The sequence below is a fragment of the Embiotoca jacksoni genome, unplaced genomic scaffold (genome assembly GCF_022577435.1).
Source record: "Embiotoca jacksoni isolate LCO1_2020_lvr unplaced genomic scaffold, fEmbJac1.0.p SCAF_15, whole genome shotgun sequence".
In the NCBI taxonomy this organism is placed as follows: Eukaryota; Metazoa; Chordata; class Actinopteri; family Embiotocidae; genus Embiotoca; species Embiotoca jacksoni.
In genome coordinates, this window is record NW_027185285.1 from 6,001,403 (window position 1) to 6,015,823 (window position 14,421).

General features: G+C 47.1%; 2 protein-coding genes across 3 annotated transcripts; one reads left to right on the forward strand and one right to left on the reverse strand.

The window, feature by feature from the left end:
- The first annotated feature begins 80 nt into the window (after positions 1 to 80).
- Positions 81 to 10,355, forward strand: trap1 (TNF receptor-associated protein 1). The gene is made up of 18 exons (XM_069149112.1): positions 81 to 300; positions 2,702 to 2,872; positions 2,964 to 3,046; positions 3,149 to 3,289; positions 4,011 to 4,082; positions 4,264 to 4,424; positions 4,608 to 4,717; positions 4,845 to 4,918; positions 5,627 to 5,782; positions 5,959 to 6,079; positions 6,240 to 6,309; positions 7,018 to 7,165; positions 7,333 to 7,518; positions 7,659 to 7,797; positions 7,890 to 7,975; positions 8,242 to 8,387; positions 8,782 to 8,854; positions 9,654 to 10,355. The coding sequence occupies exons 1-18, from the start codon at positions 177 to 179 to the stop codon at positions 9,753 to 9,755; spliced, it is 2,163 nt and encodes a 720-aa protein (XP_069005213.1). The 5' UTR covers positions 81 to 176; the 3' UTR covers positions 9,756 to 10,355.
- On the reverse strand, positions 10,300 to 14,227 carry LOC138198017 (MAPK regulated corepressor interacting protein 2-like). Of its 2 annotated transcripts, none has more exons than XM_069149115.1 (5): positions 13,866 to 14,227; positions 13,670 to 13,736; positions 12,959 to 13,101; positions 12,014 to 12,106; positions 10,300 to 11,037 (listed from the first exon to the last, which is right to left on the reverse strand). In XM_069149115.1, the coding sequence occupies exons 1-5, from the start codon at positions 13,918 to 13,920 to the stop codon at positions 10,967 to 10,969; spliced, it is 429 nt and encodes a 142-aa protein (XP_069005216.1). In that variant the 5' UTR covers positions 13,921 to 14,227; the 3' UTR covers positions 10,300 to 10,966. The 2 variants fall into 2 exon arrangements, with proteins under 2 accessions (XP_069005216.1, XP_069005215.1); XM_069149114.1 differs by having other exon boundaries at positions 12,014 to 12,173.
- Between the last annotated feature and the right edge of the window lie 194 nt (positions 14,228 to 14,421).

Consider the following 14,421-nt stretch of genomic DNA (forward strand, 5'->3'; position numbering starts at 1 on the left):
GCGTAATAATTCCCGCTTTTCATCAGGCAGACGGCGGACGCCCTTTTTGACGTCATTATCGCGCGCGCAGTCCCCAAGGTCCCGTCTGCGTCGTTTGTTCAGCGTGTTGTGTGTGTGTGTCCCTCTCGGTCGGGTTGACCTGTCGCTTGTCTTCTGGTCCCAACTTGCGTGTCATCATGTCCCGCTATCTCGCTCTGGCTCGGTTCGCCCTCGGCTCCTCTCAGAGGGCCAATTCACGACTTGTGTCATCACGTGCACGAGGGCTGAGCAGCCGAGCGGCGTCGCGCGCCTCGACCGGAGGTAAGCGGAGTTAGCATCGCCGGCTAGTTTAACGGCCACAAGATCACAAAAATGCTCCATTTACGAAACCTGCGGGTTAATAACAGCGAGCCAGTTTGTTACTACAGCCCACTTTAAAAAAAAAACAAACTACATGACAGATGCAGATGAGTTTAAATCGATTAGTTGCTGACATAACTTTAGTTGTCGTCATTACGTCAGACCGTGTTATTGCCTCATATTATATGTTGTGAGACTAAATATCGTGATATGACATCGCGCTTTCTTTTTCCTGTTTTATTATTTGTCTTTACTCGTGTAGTTATTGTATCCACGTTCCACATTCACGTTTAAAAAAAATAAAATAAAAAAATAAATAAATTCGTTTTGTGTAAATATTTTGTGAAAGCACTTAAAAGTCATCCTTGTAATGTCGTCGCAGTATCGATATCAAAGTATTGGGTCAAATATATCGTGATAAATGATTTTTGTCCGTATCGCCCAACACAAACGCAACAGCTCGGAGGAGATGCGCGCGAGACGTTCCTCAACAATCGTTCCCAAAGTCACTTTTGCAGACCGTTCCCAAAGTCACTTTTGAAGACCGTTCCCAAAGTCACTTTTGCAGACCGTTCCCAAAGTCACTTTTGAAGAACGTTCCCAAAGTCACTTTTGAAGAACGTTCCCAAAGTTACTTTTGAAGACCGTTCCCAAAGTCACTTTTGCAGACCGTTCCCAAAGTCACTTTTGAAGAACGTTCCCAAAGTCACTTTTGAAGAACGTTCCCAAAGTCACTTTTGCAGAACGTTCCCAAAGTCACTTCTGAAGAACGTTCCCAAAGTCACTTTTGCAGACCGTTCCCAAAGTCACTTTTGAAGAACGTTCCCAAAGTCACTTTTGAAGAACGTTCCCAAAGTCACTTTTGCAGACCGTTCCCAAAGTCACTTTTGCAGACCGTTCCCAAAGTCACTTTTGCAGACCGTTCCTAAGTCACTTTTGAAGAACGTTCCCAAAGTCACTTTTGAAGAACGTTCCCAAAGTCACTTTTGAAGAACGTTCCCAAAGTCACTTTTGCAGAACGTTCCCAAAGTCACTTTTGAAGAACGTTCCCAAAGTCACTTTTGCAGACCGTTCCCAAAGTCACTTTTGAAGAACGTTCCCAAAGTCACTTTTGAAGAACGTTCCCAAAGTCACTTTTGAAGAACGTTCCCAAAGTCACTTTTGCAGACCGTTCCCAAAGTCACTTTTGAAGAACGTTCCCAAAGTCACTTTTGCAGAACGTTCCCAAAGTCACTTTTGCAGACCGTTCCCAAAGTCACTTTTGAAGAACGTTCCCAAAGTCACTTTTGAAGAACGTTCCCAAAGTCACTTTTGAAGAACGTTCCCAAAGTCACTTTTGAAGAACGTTCCCAAAGTCACTTTTGCAGACCGTTCCCAAAGTCACTTTTGAAGAACGTTCCCAAAGTCACTTTTGCAGAACGTTCCCAAAGTCACTTTTGAAGAACGTTCCCAAAGTCACTTTTGCAGACCGTTCCCAAAGTCACTTTTGAAGAACGTTCCCAAAGTCACTTTTGAAGAACGTTCCCAAAGTCACTTTTGAAGAACGTTCCCAAAGTCACTTTTGCAGACCGTTCCCAAAGTCACTTTTGAAGAACGTTCCCAAAGTCACTTTTGAAGAACGTTCCCAAAGTCACTTTTGAAGAACGTTCCCAAAGTCACTTTTGCAGAACGTTCCCAAAGTCACTTCTGAAGAACGTTCCCAAAGTCACTTTTGCAGACCGTTCCCAAAGTCACTTTTGAAGAACGTTCCCAAAGTCACTTTTGAAGAACGTTCCCAAAGTCACTTTTGAAGAACGTTCCCAAAGTCACTTTCACTTATTGTTCCCCTTCACGTGTATCCTCGGAGGATTACTGGTGCCGGTCAACGAGGACTGCGCTTTTCATTCATCTTATTTCTACAGAACTTTACTACCAACTACTGGATTTTTTTTTTTTAACACGTGTAGCATTTTGTTCGGCATCATGTCCCAATATCTCCCAGTGTTAATCAAAGTGAAAGATGGGTAACGCATCCGTTTTGTGATCTAGATCAGCTCCAAAATGTAACGAGTTCTTCTTTGGTCTCTTACACGCTTCGACCCAAGTTTGGGAAAAAAATATTGGGCTGCTAGCTTTTTTTTTTTTTTTTTTTTTTTTATGTAATCCTGCTGACAAGCGCACCTTACAAAAGCATTATCTCCTTTAGCGGAGGGATCAAATCCACAGTTTGGGTATTTGGGTATTTCTCACTCGTGCATTAAGTATGTTAATCAGAACACCGATCGACGCGGGTCCTCTTAAAGCACGGAAAAGGACAAAAAAATACCAACGTCACAGCTTCCTCGTGAAGAAGACTCACCCTCTCGATCCTGCCGTACTTCAGACTTGCAGGTCGGACAGCAGCAGAGGTGGAGCAGTCGTCCGACGGCGCGGAGCGCGCAGTGGTCCCGCCTGGGCTTCAACCAGCAGTCGCGCTACAGCACCCAGGAGGCCGAGAAAGAGCCGGAGGAGGAGCCTCTGCACACCATCATCAGTGACACCGAGTCCGTCCAAGGTGCTCACCCAGCTGAAGATGCTCAGGCGCACACAGCCGACCATTCGAGTCGCGTTAATCTGACTGCCGCTCTTCTTCCCGATCTTTCCAGGTAGTTTCTCGAAACATGAATTTCAGGCCGAAACGAAGAAGCTGCTGGACATTGTTGCGAGGTCCCTGTACTCTGAGAAAGAGGTGCGAGGCCGTGCAAAATAAGAGACACGTATACTTTCAATCTGAACTGCTGTTCTGTAACTGACTCCTTTTTTTTTTTTTTTCCCCCCTTCCTCCCGTTAGGTGTTCATCAGGGAGCTGATCTCCAACGGCAGCGACGCTCTGGAAAAACTGCGCCACCGTCTGATCACAGCAGGTGGTGAAACGGCTCCAATGGAGATCCACCTGCAGAGCGACGCCACGAAGGGAACGTTTACCATCCAGGTACGCCCGCTGTCAGTCTGTGGAAGATTTGCAACCTGCAGGAATTTAAGCTGATCAGTTTTATATTGTTGTTGGTCCTCCAGTTGCACGTTTAGAACTGACCGTTTAACGTGATGGCTCAGACATGACCCGGTGCAACCTTTTGAAGGCAAACTTGAAAATGTGTCAAGCATCCTTTCTCCGCATCAAAAGAAAATTGGGATGGAACCTCCAAAGGGAGGGGAAAAAAAAGTGTTGGGGGATTTTTTTTTTTTTAAGATTGAACAATATTGTAGAAAAAAACAAAAACAAATAATATGCTAGTAAATGAAGAGTGAAGTACTTTGATGCGATTATGTTGTTTTGAGCCGCTGATCATCATCTGCTGGCGGCCACCTGGATTGTGTGTAAAGGTGATAGAAAACCATGCGACAATATGAGTGCTTTCTTTTACTTCACTAACCTACTCACATTGCCTAAAAATGACATGGTAATATCACAAATTGTAGCCGGTTCTGCTCTTTACCTTTTTCATGAGGTAAATCCACAATATCTTGGTTTGTAGCAGAAATGCGATTAAGAGCCTGTTAAAGTCCCTGATTCCCCCATTATGGTTCCTGCAGCTGCGCTCTTGATTCTTGGGGGCTGTTTTTGACCCAGAGTGCCACCTGGTGGACGAATGTGGTACAGCATGCTGGGATGACGTCTTTTTGACTGACTGGGATTCTCTGTATTCCAACAGGACACAGGAGTCGGTATGAGCCAGGAGGAGCTGGTGGCCAACCTGGGGACTATCGCCCGCTCCGGTTCCAAGGTGAGCGCCGCTGTTCAATTTGTCACGCGTGTGCCACCCTTGCGTCTTTTCCTTTCCTTGCTAAATGTTCGATTTCATAAATCTGTTCAGCGTATGGGTTTGCGTATCCTATCAGGTCAGCCACTCCACTGTAATCACGACGTGCTCTGCAGACCCCTCTTTTCTCACTCCGTCTCTGCAGGCGTTCTTGGATGAGCTGCAGAACCAGGCGGAGGCCAGCAGCACCATCATTGGGCAGTTTGGAGTTGGATTCTACTCGGCCTTCATGGTGGCCGACCGCGTGGACGTCTACTCCCGCTCCGCTGAACCCGGTGCGCCCGGATACAAGTGGTCCTCAGACGGGTAAGAGCGATGGAAGAAAGATTATTCTAAAGAGAAATATCCTCAACTTGATCCTGTTCTACAGCAGAACAAAGGACTATATATATATATATTTTTTTTTTTAATTAATTAATTTTTTTTCACCTGTGAAATGAATATAACCAGAAATGTGATCCTCAAACATTTCGATAACGTCTCCCTCAGCTCTGGAGCGTTTGAGATTGCTGAAGCCAGCGGCGTTCAGCAGGGAACAAAGATCGTTCTGCACCTCAAAGACGACTGCAAGGAGTTTTCTTCTGAGGACAGAGTTAAAGGTAGAACTGCTGCCACTTTTTTATATATATATATATATATATATACTGGGTAAACTGTGACTGCAGCGAGGAAACGCACTGCTGCATCTCCCCACGTGATGACGACAAGCTGCCGTTTCTGTTTCAGAGGTCGTAACTAAGTACAGCAACTTCGTGAGCTTCCCCATCTTCCTGAATGGACGCCGGCTCAACACTCTGCAGGTAAGCGTCTGGTTCTGTTGTTCCCTCGGTCTGAGCGGAAAGGCAAACGTTTAACACGTGCTCCAGCTTTGATAGTTTACCGTTTTCCTGAGCAGTAAGTTCTGCATAACACAAAACCGGTGAATTTCATTACTACATAGTAAATCCAAAACCATCGTCTCATCTAAAACAGCCGCAACGTAATGTAGAACTTTCTCTGGCCAAGATTATCAATAAACATCGTGGAATAAATACCGTGTTGACACGGTATGTACAAATTATATTAATCATTTCAAAATAAATGGGGGAAAAAAAAGAAACTGTAAGCAGAAAACAATTAAGTATTTAAAAAAAAATAAATGGATAGGACAATGCATGTTTTTTTTTTTGTTGTTTTTTTTTTTACAGTGTTACACAGAAATATAAAGTACGAATGGAATAAGAAAAATATTAATCTGTGATTTTATTTTCATAAAAATCTCTAACTATCAATTGACATGTTTAAGATTTGACTCTCCTTCCTGGACACGTCGTCAGAAAGTAAATGAAAAAAAAATGTAACATTTTAGAATAAAGTTTGCTGTGAGAGGCGAATGGTCGAAAACGGATGTTCTTACCGCTTTGATGCTCATATTGTTTGTGCCTCGATCGGGGCTCTTCGGGCCTTTTGACCACTCGTCACGTAGTCCGCTGTGAAAGTGACCGTCTGCGACCTCCGTGCTCCTTCAGGCCCTGTGGATGATGGAGCCGAAGGAAATCAGCGACTGGCAGCACGAGGAGTTCTACCGCTACGTCGCTCAGAGCTACGACAAACCCAGATACACTCTGCACTACCGCGCCGACGCCCCGCTCAACATCCGAAGCATCTTTTATGTTCCCGAAGCGGTGAGGAGCGCGTTTGCGCGCGAGTGACCCAATTCCGACGATTTAAACTTGATTCAGCTCTGGGGGGGGGTGTCTCTCGTCTCCGGGTCCAAATTGGATTCAGGGAACTCCTTTAAATAAATGATTCATTCTTCAGAGTTTTTTTTTTTTTTTTTTTTTAATGTTTCCGTCAACAGAAGCCGAGCATGTTCGACGTGAGCAGGGAGATGGGCGCCAGCGTGGCTCTGTTCAGCAGGAAGGTCCTGATCCAGACCAAAGCCGACGACATCCTGCCCAAGTGGCTGCGCTTCCTGCGAGGTCTGCATCCTCCCACGTGTTTCTGCATGACTGTTTTCTTTTTCTTCTTTTTTTTTTGTTTTTTTTTTGGTGCATGCCGAACTGACACGTGTGTGTGTGTGTGTGTGTGTGTGTGTGTGTGTGTGTGTGTGTGTGTGTGCGCGTGTGCGCGCGCGTGCAGGTGTGGTGGACAGTGAAGACATCCCCCTGAATCTGAGCAGAGAGCTGCTGCAGGAGAGCGCCCTCATCAGGTACGACGACATCGGGGGGGTCAAACACGGTTGATTTTGAAGCTCACTGGATCTTTACTGAGAGAATAAGTCCTTTCTTTTAAAAGAGAAATATTATGATCAGTTCCACGTCTAATATTTTTTTGTTTTGGGGCCTTTTAATAACATTTACAGTTTAAAAAAAAAAAAAACCCACAAAAAAACCTCCCCGTTTATCTTAATGACTCTTTCTGCGGCCCCTCGTTTCAGCCTGTCTGAAACAGGCCGTCCCTTTTAAGTTCCTCCTCCTCGTGAGCCCGTTCTGATTGGCCAGCTTCTCAATGCTGCGTCTCGCTGACTTCTCTGGCGCTAAATGACACGAAAACCAAAAGTTGTAGCTTTATTCTTTCCTCAAAATATCAACTCCTTATATTCATACACACACATTTGATCCCGTCCAAAGTTTGACTGTGGAACACGTCCAGGAACAACGAACAAAGGCTGTGGAGTGGACGGCTGTTTGTAGACTTCTGTAAATGACCACAATTTTGATATATATATTGACCTTAAATTTTGGAATCATGTATTTAACATAAGACATCTGACATCATACCAAAAATATAATTGACAAGAAAAATCCCCAAAAGCATTAGATGTCCTCTTTGACTCGTACGGTCACCGTTTCATTTCAAGTTCTTCACTCGGGACTCTTTGATATCATCGCGTTTGTTTTTAACGTCCTCTCTGCAGGAAGCTGCGAGACGTCCTGCAGCAGAGGATCATCCGCTTCCTGCTGGACCAGAGCAAGAAGGAGCCCGAGAAGTACAACAAGTTCTTCGAGGACTACAGCCTCTTCATGAGGGAAGGCATCGTCACCACCCAGGAGCAAGACGTCAAGGTGACCGCCTTCGTTTTTTTTTGTTTTTTTTTAACACACACTTGTCACACGAGTCCATCGCCGGTAGTTTGCGTCGGAGGCCAAGAGTTGAATGCGGCCGAAACACGCTCTCTCTCTCTCTCTCTCTCTCTCTCTCTCTCTCTCTCTCTCTCTCTCTCTCTCCGCAGGAGGATATCGCGAAGCTGTTGCGGTTCGAGTCGTCGGCGCTGCCGGCCGGCCAGCAGACCAACCTGACGGAGTACGGCTCGCGCATGAAGCCCGGCACGCGCAACATCTACTACCTGTGCTCCCCCAACCGGCACCTGGCGGAGCACTCCCCCTACTACGAGGCCATGAAACAGAAGGACATGGAGGTGAGACTTCAGCAAATATTTTGATTTGATTTTGAAGCACACGGGTCGGTTTGCTCTTTACCGGTCCAAAAGGGACTCCCGACTTGCCGATTTGGGAAAATCCCGCAGCAACGCCACCGTGCGTCCGTTTGTGCGTGCAGGTGCTGTTCTGCTACGAGCAGTTCGACGAGCTGACCCTGCTGCACCTCAGGGAGTTCGACAAGAAGAAACTGATCTCGGTGGAGACCGACATCGTGGTGGACCACTACAAGGAGGAGAAGTTCGAGGACAGCAAACCGGGTCCCGCGCCGCTCTTCAGTTTTGATCAGGACTCCTCTTTCTGCCGTCACGACTTTTAATAATGACTCCCGGTTTATTTCCCCCGTCTGCAGAATCGGAGCGTCTGACACGGGAGCAGGCCGACGACCTCGTGGCCTGGATGAAGAACACTCTCGGTCCCAGAGTCGCCAACATCAAGGTAATAAAAAAAAAAAAAGACTGCCGCGTATTCGAAGACACCGAAGTTTGATGGGACGTTTGTGTGGCCCCACGCGAGGATCAAAAGACCCGAAATATTTGACGTACCCAGAGCCTTGCCTCTTAATATTTAAGTCCCCGCCGGCATCCCGACTCCGGAAATCGGCTCCGTAACGACACCGAATCTTTAAAACGTTCCTCCGGTCGCATTTCCTCGCTCTCGCCCGGCATGACGAAGCATCTCCCAACATTGCGTTTCCTTCCCAGCTGACCCCTCGCCTGGACACCCACCCCGCCATGATCACGGTGCTGGAGATGGGGGCGGCGCGCCACTTCCTGCGCACCCAGCAGCTGGCCCGCACCGCCGAGGAGCGGGCGAAGATCCTGCAGCCCACGCTGGAGATCAACGCGGGGTGAGAGGGGAGTCGCATGGGGCCGAGAACACCCGACGAAGTTGACCTTGTTAAACGTCCCAACGCTCCAGTCTTTTTAAATTCGTTTTTGGCATGCCTGCAGAGATGGAGATTTTTCTTCCCCCCCCCCCCCCCCATCTCCTTTCTGCTGCCATTTTGAATGTGCTGTAATGTTAATGACCTAATAGGAGTGTAAAAGGAGCACTTATTAAAGCCTACGAAGCTGAGTCACTTATCTTCCACACATACTCCGCAGCTGCAGAGTTTAGACACTTTACAAGTTAAATATCTCCGGGAGCCAATTAACTCCTCCGATGTTGTTGTTGTTGTTGTTGTTTTTCCTTGTTTTCCACGGCCACGTCTCACCGCGCTGCACCCTTCCGCCCGCTCGCAGACACGACCTGATCAAGAAGCTGCACGCACTGAAGGACGCGAACTCGGACCTGGCCGGACTGCTACTGGAACAGGTACCGTGGCTCAAGAGCAGGATTCGCTTTAATGTGAAGCGAGCCCCCCCCCCACCGCCGCCGCCGCCGCCTCCTCCTCCCCCCCCCCCCCGTTCACGCGGCGTCGCGGAAAATTCGGGAACAACGTACATTTCTGCCGCGCGCAAAAACTCGAGCGGCGCAGCGAGCTCGGACCTTCGCGCGCTCTTGAGTCCCTCATTTTAAGCGCGTCTTAAAATGCACAAACCCTAAAGTTTCTTTTTACGCTTTAATTTTGAAACGCCGGCAGGAAGTGTACCGAATTTATGCCGCGTTGGGATTGGTCACTTGTGCTTTTACAGTGGAACATCTGAACGCACGGTTTGTGTGCAGCGGGTATTTAAAAAAAACAAAAAAAAAACAACAACTTTGAGCAGCAGAGTCGTACTGATGGATTTACCGCTATAGAAATGCACATCACGCCGTTTTTAAACCACGTCAGCAATGAAGCTAGAGGTGACTCTACTTCACTTCGGTGTTTTTATCGCAATCAGCCTTTATTTGTTGGTCCCAGTTATTATTTTACTACCAATTTATCTTTGAGGATTAACATAGCTCGTTTAAGTTACTTTTGTTATTTTCATAACTTAAAACATTCAAATAATCAGGATGATTTCATTCATAGATTTCTAATTTGTAATGGTAGTTAATCTTTCTGTCCACTTTTTTTTTTTTTTTTTTTTTTTTTTTTTTTTTTTTTTTTGCTAACTGGCTTTAATCCCATCGCTCCGGTTTTCTCCATTTACTTCTCTTTTTTTTTTTTTTTATTTCCGTTTTTCAGATCTACGACAACGCCATGATCACAGCGGGTCTGAACGATGATCCCAGACCGATGGTTTCCCGCCTCAACGACCTCCTGACTAAAGCTTTGGAGAAGCACTGAGGGCTACGTGCCGACCGACATGGTTCGGACGACGAGCGGCCCCGCACGCCGAATTATTTGCAGCAGCTGAAGGGCCGACAAAAGCCAGAGAACAGAAGAACATTTGTTCATGTGAAGCCGTGGAAGAAGAAGAAGAAGAAGAAGAAAAAAAAAAAAAAAAAAAAATCACATCTTTCCCCTCCGGAGCGCTTCATTCAGGACGGAGCGCGTGTCAAGACTTTTTTTTAAGTATCTGGCGATATCGTTTCAGAGGGGTCCCACCACAAAACGGGCCGGTCGCCGAAGATCGCGGTCGCGCACCCGCCGAGTCATTTCGTTGCGACTTCCACATTCCGATCACGCCGAGACGTTTAAAAAAAAAAAAAAACGATTTCGCGTTGCCAAATTGTTTTCAAACCCGGGTGCTGCGAAGATGAAAGTGAGTCGTTCGTCCAAAACATTTGATCCCCACGCATTCACGGTCCTGTTGAAATATAACGGGACGGCGCGTCGAGTTCGTAGGACGTGTTGAAGTTCAAGACGTCCAGACTGCTAAATAGAGCTGTTGTTCTTTTCTTTTTTTTCTTTTTTTTTTCTATAAATCCATTATTTAATATTTTACGTTGACTTCTGTGGTTTATCTGGAGCCGAAAACCTGAAATGTGGCCGCGCGTCCCGTGATGAAACGGTCACGCTCGGCTCCGCTTCCATTCAAGCGTCGACGACGGGCCTACTGTAAAATGGATTCCAAATACTGTCTAAATATTTATGCGGTTGTCGGCGGCGCCCTGTTTGCATTCATATTAATATTAAACTGAACTAACTAAAACTTGTGTCGGTTTTTTAAAAAAAAAAGAGGAAAATCCAGAACTTCTTCAAAATACAATTTTACTGCATTTCAAAGTAACGTCACGGCTGTGAGACGTCCTCCTGCTGAGAGACGTCCTCCTGCGTGCAGTCCGAGACGGACTGAATGTTTTAAGAGGCGGATGGACGGCAGTTGGAAGGCGAGAGTTCAAGTGAGGCGATTTGTCAGTAGTTTGTTTTCAGCGTCCCAGCGCCGTCGGTCCATTTGAACCACACCGGGGGGGGGGGGGGGACAGGGGGGCGGGGGCGGACGACCTCGGACCCGTCGCGCTTCCCGCCCGGGCGTCCGTCTCCTCCCTTGGCGAGCCACCCTCCCTCCGTTCTCGCCTGCCGACCGTCCGAGAGCATCAAATCGCGGAAGAGCGTCAGGACGGCTTGTCTATGTTGGCCAAGAAGCGCTGGGCCCACCATTCATCCAGATCCAAGGGCACGAAGTCTGAAAGGGGAGAAAAGGGCTTTTACGAGACGAGATTAAAAGTGCGTCGTCGTTACGCCCTAAAAAAAAACAGTGGAAAGGCTCAAATACGAGGCGTAAACCCGGCTACTCCACGACCGACGTCACCGTGGGACACGACAAATTTAAAGATCAATCGCGAACGGACCATTTTTACAATTATTAGGGCCCGAGCAACGAATGCGTTACCATATAGTATGACGTTTTTTTCTGCCAAAAAAAAAAAATTAAAAATACTTAAGACTACAGTATGTCGTCCAAAACGTCATGCTATAGTATGACATTTTTTTCATCCAAAAAAAAAAAAAAAAAATCAAAAAAGCCACACTATAGTATGACTTTTTGATCGTATTTTGGACGACACGCTGTAGTGTGACTTTTGATCACATTTGCGAGGCACCGGCTTTCGTGAGATTTTGAAGACGTCGAAGCCGCCCAAATTCAGGTCTTCAAAATAATATTAAACGAATTGTGTTACTCAGATTTAGCTTTTCAAAGCAACCGTTAAAACGAAACGGTACAAAATGAAAGTATGCAATGTAATTCAAATACATTTTTTAATGCAATTATTCAAGTCGGGCAATCCGAGTCCTGATCCGAACGGTTTAAATTCAGTTTCTGGAGACGCGCGCATTTCTTCCCACAAGAGAGGTATTTGATGTCCGCTCGCTTCCGTCCAGCTGGAAGGATCAGAAGCGTTTTCCACTAATCCTCGGTTGGCAGGCCGTCGCAAGCGAACACAACCTGCTGTCCAGGATACGGCGGCGCCTGTGGACCGCAAGCGGGAGCCGTTGCCGTATTTAACACTGTAAATGTAATTTTACAGCCGAACAATCGTATTAAAGCCTAAAACAATGTTGTTGTTGTTGTTTTTGGGCACAAACGCTCGCTTAAAAACGCTGACTCGTGGCCCGAGGACACGAGCATCGATGAGAAGAAGCGAGCGAGCTGTACTCACCGTCCACGTGTGGGCCGGTAGTGGTCTCTTTGTAGCGGACAACCCTCCGGGTCACCTCCGGCCCCTGCTCTCGCTGTGACACCTCCCGCCAGGCTGGAAACGCAACAACCGGAGTCAAGCGGAGCCGCCGTTAACACCGAAAATGTCCTTATCGGTCCAACTAAAAAAAAAAAAAAGACAGTCCTTCACCACGGGGGGGGTCACACCCGCAGTGTCAAACGAGTAAAGCCCGCCGGGGCATCTGCTTCGCAGGGCGGCCACTCCTGACAAACGTTTGTATTTCAAATCATGTTGTGCGCGCGTGAACTGGGACCGATTTCATCTCCGGACGCCCCCCCGGTCGCCACTTTTAGAAAACTCGGATGGATACGTCTGATTGTATCGTGCACCGAGGCGTTTCAGAGAAGGAGCGGAGGACGTTCTCCAAAAGACTCCTCCAGCTCCGCCGTCACAAAGGACAGATACGGGAGATCGTTCCTGCCGACCGCAATAAGACTGTACAATAACTCGCCTCTGGCAAAAATCCATCACACAACAATAACACCGTTGTCTGTGTTTCTTGGCTGTTTGTATATAATGTATATAGATATATATATATATACTGTACTGTATATACTGTGCATTTTATATTTTGTATTGCTTTCTATTATTATCTTATTGCTTATATGTAATATCTTATTTGTGGGCGCTGTGTGGGTGAGGCCTGTTGAAGGGGAGGGAGAGGCTGGTTAGCAGCTCTTATAAAACAAAAAAAAAAGTCTGATAATGAAACAATGCCATTCGCACAAACAGCCAAGAAAGGGATCGGGGTGTGTGTGTGTGTGTGTGTGTGTGTGTGTGTGTGTGTGTGTGTGCGCGCGCGGTGGATACAGTAAAGACAACGAAGAGGGTTGTTCAGTCTCGTCTACTCGTATTTCCGGTCAGACGATTCAATCACTTCCTTACCGTCGTAGGCAAACTCGACGTTTTCCTGGTGCGCCGGGGTGAAACGGTCCTCAGGCTGACCGCTCGCCGGGAGAGCCGAAGCGGGGTGGTGATGGTACTTCTTCCCGTTCAGACGGTTGAAAACGATCTTGGCCGCGGGCAGGCTTGACGGGTGGAAAGAGAAAGAAAACGGTAATCTGATGACTTCGGCAAAAAAAAAAAAAAAAAAAAAAAAGCAAATTTCATTCTCAGCTGGTAATTTTTTTTTTTTTTATTATCCTAAATTCAAGCAAGGCTGTTTGAGCCGGAGTCAGAGATTACAACAGCTTGAATGAAGGACCGTGTTCCTTCCCCCAAGGTCACCCAAACACACAAATGGGGCCTGCCGGGGCTGGTTCAAAGTCATGAAAACGACCCAGCAGGCAAAACCGAGCCATGTGGCGAGCCCGAGTGTGAAGGTGTGTTTGGGATCACCGAGGCCTTCGCTGATGATTTGATAATGGTGGTGGTGATGATGATGGTGATGATGATGATGAGGGAACTGCTGCCGGTCTCTGGCTGACGACGTCTAAGTGCTGCCACGAGACTTTTAACAAACACTTTAACCAACATGAAATATCTGGCAAACATCTGCTCTTAGTAAAAACTGCACAAAAAAAAAAAAAAAACTTTTGAGACACTTGAATAAGCATCTTCATTACAGGTGTCTCTATCCAGAAGTTGCACACTTACTCGGGCATATTCCAGGACGTTTGTTTATGCTTGAAGTCATTTATTTTGTCAAGCTGTTGCGTAGGCCCTAGAAAACAAGATTTAAGTTGGTTAAAAAAACAACAACAACAACAAGCGATCACCAGCCAGATGAAGGTCTGAAAGTGTGTTAAAGACGTGACCTGGCTTGGGAGTTGAAATGTTATCACAGACTCACCTGTCCGTCGCTGGGTGACCAGTTTGCTGGGACCTCTTGTAATCGCGTACATCATGCGCAGAGTGAACTCTTAAAGTTTGGCACTTTGAAAGTGGGCTCCCAGATGGAGCAGGCACGGGGGGGGAGGGGGGGGCGCATCTCAAAGCCAGCGTCCTTCCTCCTTTTCACCTGCCGCCGCCCCGCCCCCTCGGTGCTGCGGTTTAACTGCTCAGCCACAATGTCACGGAGCCTGAAACACCGGCTGTTCTTCGTGAGACACTTAAGACGCGCACGCCGTCCTTTCCCGACGTCCGTACACGCCTCCTTCGGCGCTTTAAAGAGACAGTGTCCTAAGGATTGGAACGACCCTGTCAAACGGGGGGGGGGGGGGGGGGGGGCTCCAAGAGCCACAGCGTAGGACCCTAAAACTGCGCTTTTCTCATTCCCCCCCCCCCCCCCCCCACTCCCCCTCTGACTACAAACTTGCAGGATGTAATAAAACGGTCTCTCCATATCTGCCTCGTAATGTACAGTCTGATAAAACCTATTAAGATATTTGGTGGAACATCCTCCTTCC

Coding starts and splice junctions, on each gene's coding strand:
- trap1 (XM_069149112.1), top strand. CDS start 177: ATGTCCCGCTATCTCGCTCTGGCTCGGTTCGCCCTCGGCTCCTCTCAG. Junction 7,976..8,241: donor CCAGAGTCGCCAACATCAAG/GTAATAAAAAAA, acceptor TTTCCTTCCCAG/CTGACCCCTCGCCTGGACAC. Junction 8,388..8,781: donor ACGCTGGAGATCAACGCGGG/GTGAGAGGGGAG, acceptor GCCCGCTCGCAG/ACACGACCTGATCAAGAAGC.
- LOC138198017 (XM_069149114.1), bottom strand. CDS start 13,920: ATGATGTACGCGATTACAAGAGGTCCCAGCAAACTGGTCACCCAGCGA. Junction 13,737..13,865: donor GGTCACCCAGCGACGGACAG/GTGAGTCTGTGA, acceptor CTTGTTTTCTAG/GGCCTACGCAACAGCTTGAC. Junction 13,102..13,669: donor ACGTCCTGGAATATGCCCGA/GTAAGTGTGCAA, acceptor CCACCCGTCAAG/CCTGCCCGCGGCCAAGATCG.